The sequence below is a fragment of the Acomys russatus genome, chromosome 29 (genome assembly GCF_903995435.1).
Source record: "Acomys russatus chromosome 29, mAcoRus1.1, whole genome shotgun sequence".
NCBI classification, from domain to species: domain Eukaryota; kingdom Metazoa; phylum Chordata; class Mammalia; order Rodentia; family Muridae; genus Acomys; species Acomys russatus.
The window spans coordinates 21,467,975-21,473,974 of record NC_067165.1 but is presented as its reverse complement, the minus strand read 5'-3'; the positions used below and the strand labels follow the sequence as shown (position 1 = coordinate 21,473,974).

General features: G+C 56.9%; 1 protein-coding gene across 4 annotated transcripts in view; it reads right to left on the bottom strand.

Annotated features, from left to right (window-relative positions):
• Positions 1-302: 302 nt before the first annotated feature.
• The window catches only part of Dlgap3 (DLG associated protein 3), a 68,925-nt gene continuing 63,227 nt past the window's right edge, over positions 303-6,000 (bottom strand). For all 4 annotated transcript variants that reach the window (XM_051171170.1, XM_051171167.1, XM_051171169.1 and 1 more), the window contains exons 9-12: positions 3,410-3,894; positions 2,328-2,419; positions 1,810-1,953; positions 303-1,202 (exon numbers count right to left, since the gene is read on the bottom strand). In XM_051171170.1, coding sequence (XP_051027127.1) covers positions 984-1,202; positions 1,810-1,953; positions 2,328-2,419; positions 3,410-3,894 — 940 coding nt within the window. In that variant the 3' untranslated portion in view covers positions 303-983. The remainder of the gene's footprint in view (positions 1,203-1,809; positions 1,954-2,327; positions 2,420-3,409; positions 3,895-6,000) is intronic.

The following is a 6,000-nucleotide window of genomic DNA, read 5'->3' as shown; positions in this document are numbered from 1 at the left end:
CCCTTTCTAGAAAGGCTGGGAGGCAAAGGGACGTGGACTGAATGAGAGACGAACTGGTTTGTTCCTTCCTCTTTAGACACCAGCAAGACCCCTCCCAGAAGACACAAGTCCTTATTGTGACCGCCAGAATCCTCTTCCGCCCAGCTAGCTCTTCGCCCAAAAGGGCTCAGGCAACCCCTGGGGTCCCCAAACCAAGAGAGCTAACTAAAGGCCCTGGTCTTTTCTCTTACCCTCCCCCCGCCATCTTATCTGATTCCCCCGCCCCCTTGTCCCCCCACCCCACCCCCCCCCCCCGCCGAGGTGGCCTCCCTCTTCTGGAGAGAGCTGGCTCCGGTGCAGTTCTGCGGTTTTATTTTTCCTGGGATACTCAAAGGGATGTGGGAACAGCCACAGGTGTGGTGAGGGAAAGCCCCTGTCTCCCCTCCCCAGATGTGGGAAAGGGGAGAGGCCCAGGCGCCCTGGTCCTGGGTTGGTCCAGCCACTGTGGTCCCTGGGCCCTGTGGGCAGAGGGCTGAGGGTGGAGCCCTGGGAAGGTGGGGCGGGCTCCTAGGCGGGGTTCGGGATTCTTCATAAAAAGCCACGAAGCTTGATCCCCACGAAGCCCAGCCCCGCGGGGTGTGTAAGGGGGGACGCAGAGCCCAGATGAGGGACCCGGCCCGGCCTGGCCCGTGGTGGGGTAAAATAATGGCAGAGATGGTGCCCATGGGGGGGTGGGGGTGGGGTCAAAGCGTCGGACCAGGAAGATGGGAGTTCCAAGTGAGGGGCGCAGGGCGGAGAGGCACGGCCCCCAGCCTAGCCCGGGCGCCTTTGCGTGGGATCAAGAAGGTAAAAAACCCACGAAAGCTCGGCGGGCAGGAGCCGGGGCGTGCGGTGCCGGCAGGGCGGGCGCACGGAGCAGCCCGCGTTCACAGTGACCTCGACGCTGGGTGTACAGTACGGGTAGAAAACCGCGGGCCCGGGCCAGGGTGGGCGGCCCGGGCGGGTCACAGCCTGGTCTGGGCCTCGGGGATGTAGATCTCGATGCTGTCCGCACTCTCGGTAGCCGAACTGTGGCGGAACGAGGCGGCGCGCTTGGCCGCCAGGAGCCGCTTGCGCGCTTCCTGCCGCTGCCGGTCCACGGAGTCCAGGGAGCGCTCCTTCACCGGCACGCCCCGCCCCCGCGAGGGCTTCTTTGGTATCGGCGGAGGGACCTTCTTCTCCTCCTGTCCAGAGAGCGCAGGACTGAGCTAGGCGGCGGGGACCACGCAGCATCCCTACTCGCGCCCTGTTCCCCGTGCAAACTCCCCGAGGGACAGAATTTGTGTGCCCCCCTCCAACAGGACCGCGCCCAGAATTGGCCATTGATGCCGGGGACGTGACGCGAAGCTGCAGGTGCACGACTTTTCACAAGGTCAAAGCCGGTCAAAGTCCCAGAACAGGTCTCCAAATAATGACGGGCTCGAGCGCCCCCTGGTGGAGCCGTTCCCAGTAGCTAGCACTTGCACGCAGACTGAGGGGTTGTGGAGAGTAGTTGTCAGGCCTCCAGGAGCCTGCCCAGTGTCACCTCCAACAACCATCTCAGACATGAGTCTGGCTGAAAGTCACCCAAAAAAATATCTAGCCCTATTCCACGCACTGCAGCTGTCCAGAGGTGGATGAGGCAGCAGCGGTGTGAACAGCTGGGCCAAGCATGGGGCAACGGCCAGGAGCGTGGCTGTTTTTTATCTAAAGCTTTCTTGCTGCCCATGTGCCTGTTTCCCCTGTGACTTGGCCACACCCACGCACCCTTTCTGAGAAGGAGATTCCAGAGTGTGGCACCCACAAACACACCTTAGGCTCCAGGAGTTTCCAGCTGTTGGCCTTGAGTTGTTGTAGCTCCAGGAACTTGAGGGTCACATCCTCAATGGAGAGCTGCAGGAGGTCCCAGAAACCCGCCAGATCCTGGAAGGTGGGCACAGGGAACGCGGTGGGGTCCTGCCATGTGGGACACACAGGGGAGGCAGCCAGTCAGGGGAGGTCTGACCCCAGGGCAGGCTCGGGCAAAGTCATCCCCAGCCTCACTATTAGGAAGCTCAGTCTAGGGGAAAGGGTTGAGGAATGAGGGACAAGAAGAAGAAAGAGCCCAGGTCTCTCATACCTGGGGCACGAACCCCAGACTCCACCTCAAGGCACGATACTCCAAACAAGCCACGTCTGACGGCGTTTGGTTTCCCTGAGCCACATTAGATGGACTGTCTCGGACCACACCTAATCCACCACTCCAGGGACCCAGACCTGGTCCCACCTCTCAGTCACGCTGGGTCTCCCGTCAGCTCCACACACCTCCCCGTACCCCCACAGACACTTACCAAGCTTTGCTGACACAGCCTGAAGAACTGCTGGACCTTCTGAGACAGGAGAAGCTGGGTACTGCCCACCGCACTGCGAATCTTCTCCAAGACTGCAGAACAGAAGGAGGCTCAAGGAGGTGGGCGGGCCGAAGGGGGGGGGAGGCGTGAGATCCCTCTTTCCCAAGCCCCCAGGACGTTAAGATGCTCACTTCCTGGTTACTGTGCCGTCTGTCCCTCCCCCTCCTCTGGCCCCTTTCCTATCCTATCTTCGAACTTGCTTACAACAGCTCCTACCCAACAATCCGGAGAAGACCTCATCCTTAATGAAGGTCCTGCCATCATCACAGGGCCTGCGTGTACCAAGTGCTGGTCCTTCGGTATCCTTCCTCCCACCTGTGTCGTCCAGCTTAGCCTTCCATCCGTGGCCAGAACATTAGCTCAATGATCATTCACCGGCCAAATTCTGTCACTAATCAATACATGCCTCCTCGGTTTGCTAAGAATTGTTTATTCGACTCAGGGACTTAACACTGATCTTCCTGGTCATTAGCCCATCAACACAGGGAGTCTGTGGGGGAGCCTATGGCTCTCCTCAGACTGGACACAAAGGGAAAATGCACACCTGGTGTGACAGGGCCATCTGCCATGCTGACCCTCCATTTCTTCCTCAGACTTGTTCTCGCTTGAACTGCCTCCACTGGCAAGGTTAAAAACCCTACGTCTTTGTCCGAGGAATCCCAGCATCCCCTGGGAGAGCCCTTCTGGACAGCTCAAGTCAGAATGTCTTGTGGCCTCGTCACCAAGCTTTACACTGGGTCCATACATTTGTCCAGATCTGAACAGATCGTTCCCCACAGTGCTAGCGACTTAGACAGAAAATCCAGCCTTTTGCCTGACCATGATCCTCCAGATCCTTACCCTACCCTCTAAAGATGTCCCCTTCCAGGAACTCGCAGCATGCCCTGTTGCCAATAGGAACCTCAAGTTCCAGCACTGAAGGATCAAGGGGGAGACAAGCCCAGGCGTGAAGGGAGGGACCTGCGGGTGTGTTGCAGCCCGGACGACACCCTGTCCCCCTACGTGGATGGCTGTGGACTCACTCTCCTCTGGCAGCTCATAGTCCTCCGCCTCTCGCTCCATCTGCTGGCACCAGTGTTCCAGTTTCTCCACCTCTGCCCGCAGCATCTTGATGAACCACTCGCCATCCCGTGGGCAGGGGGACGTTCGGCCTGAGTCAGGAAGGCTACGTGAACCGCGCTCCATCCAGGAATCACGGCGGCCAGACCCGGGGCCAGGGGCGGGAACAGGGGTAGGGCCAGGCGACCCATCGGTGGCCGGCGGCTCATACGGCAGTGGGTAGCCCTCACGGTAGGCCCACTGGCCTTGCGTGTGGACCGTGCGGAAGACTGAGTAGGTGGGGGCCCGGGGCACGGGCTGGGGCTCAGAGGCGTGTCTCTGGAAGGAGCGTCCAAACTGCAGGGCCTTGTCTTCTGTGGCCACAGTGGCCAGGCCGGCCAAGCCCTCCAGCTCCAGGTCTGCCTGCACACCGGCTGTCACGCTGTTGGAGCGCTTGAACCTCGCCCGCCTGTGGAGGGAGAAGCCTGTCCTCTCTGTTCCTGCTTAGGTCACCCCAAGTCACCACCCTCACCCCAGCTCCAAGCCAAAAAAAAAAAAGAAAAAAAAAAAAAAAGAAAAAGAGCTAAGGAACCTACAAAACGGCAGCCACCAATCCACACACTCAAACTCAATTAATCCTTGCAGTTGGTAGGTGCCAAACATACCTACCTATTGCACTGGCACTAAACAGCAGTGACAGTAAAAATAACAACCTGTACCTACGACCAGAAGAGATGCTGGAACATACCAGACAAAGCAGAAACTGGCCTACAGAAGCCAGCTGTGGGGCCAGGGTGACGGTAGCTCTTGACCAAGGCCTTCAGAAACATTGTTACTTCTTTTGTTTGCGGTTTGTTGTTTTGAGACAAAGTCTCACCGGGTACCCAGGTTGACCTGGAACTCAAAATGGATCCCCAGGCTTCACTCACACAGCATTCCTCCCGCCCCACTTCCTGAGTACTCGGATAATAAGTGTTGAGTCACCACACCCAGCCGGTTTACACTGGCTGTCCTAGGCCTACAGAGAAATGCATAAATGGGGTCCAAAGGGCTCTCAGGTCATCCGGCTTCAGAGTGACAGAGCCAAGATTTGGAACCAGGCCTGTACTCTAGGCAGCACCAGCTAAAGGAAGAAATGCCTGGGAGTGAGAAGCTTGGGATGGAGGGAGGGTACAGCAGGGAAGACGTCACCCCTAGGGGCCCGATGGCTCAGCCCAGAGCTTGGCCAGACAGTCTGCCAGAGCCAGTGGAGCTGAATTAAGTTGTTGGCAGGAATGACACAGGGCCTGGAAATTTCTTGTCTTTGAGTTAATTATATGCAAATCATATGCAAAACAGAAAGTCAATTGGCCTTGTTCATTTTTCCCACTCTGAGTTCAGCGTAGGGGCCCTTTTCTGTAAAGAAGTCAATGAGCCCTATGAAGCATGAGGTTGGGGCCAGACAATACTTCAAGAAGTAAGGATGGGGGAGGGTAGGGAGGGCTTGGAGGGGGCGGCGGGGCAAAGATGAACAGAAGTTGAAGTAGTCTGGGAATTCAAAGAACTTCAAAGGAAAGGCTCACGGGTCCTTATCTACCTCCGCCTCTCATGGTCAAAAGGTGTCTTATGCGACACCTCCAGGGGCCTGTCCAGCTTCCCAGGAGACTGTCCCACCCACCCCCTACCCCCATCCCTGCAACTTCAACCTTCCTCCTGTGGCCCAGGCCTTTTCTCCAAGCCTGCCTGCCTGCTTCCTTCCAGCTGGCAGGCTGCCTGCTGGGAGCCTGTTGCCATAGAAACCAGGCCCAGAAGGATGCTGCAGGACTCAGGAAGGAGAGATGCGCTCATGTGCAGTCTCCAATGAGGCCCATGCCCCCACCCCCACCCAAGGAAAGGAGAAAGAACATATTTTCGTTGCCTCCCACATGCCCTTCCCCTTGGTATCTGCCCTGGGCACCATTCACCTTGACTACTGGCCCAGCCTCCTTTCAGATACCTGCCCTCACTCTGTATCAAGAAAGCCCTGGACCTGGAAGCACATCTGAGTTCTAATGCCAGCTTTGTCACTGTGTGCTTTAGGGATGTTCTCCATCCAGGCCATCTAATGTGTGTGCAGCTGCATGCAAAATGCAGTCCAACAGCCCCACGTGGTGGCTGCACGCCTTTAACCCCAGCACTCAGGAGGCAGAAGCAGGCAGATCTCTGTGAGTTCCAGGCCAGCCAGGGCTACAGAGTGAGTCCCTATCTCAAACAACAGCAAATAGCCTGATTAAATATGTATTGAATATGAATATTATACGAATATGAATAATAAATACACATACACGCACACACATCAAACCATAGTTAGTTGTGGTTTAATGTCCCATAGGAATGGGGCAATAGCTGCCAAGGTGCTTCTTGTCTAAAATTATATACCTGCCCCGTCTACCCTGAAACTGGCATAATATCCCTAAGGGAAGCTTTTCTAAGTCACTCCCCTGCTTGAAACCCTCCCCCATGACTCCCCACTGCCCGCAAGAGAAAGCTCTAACTTCTGTGTGACCCCTGGCCCTACACTCTGGATGTGTGCACATCTTCAGCTCTACATTCTCCT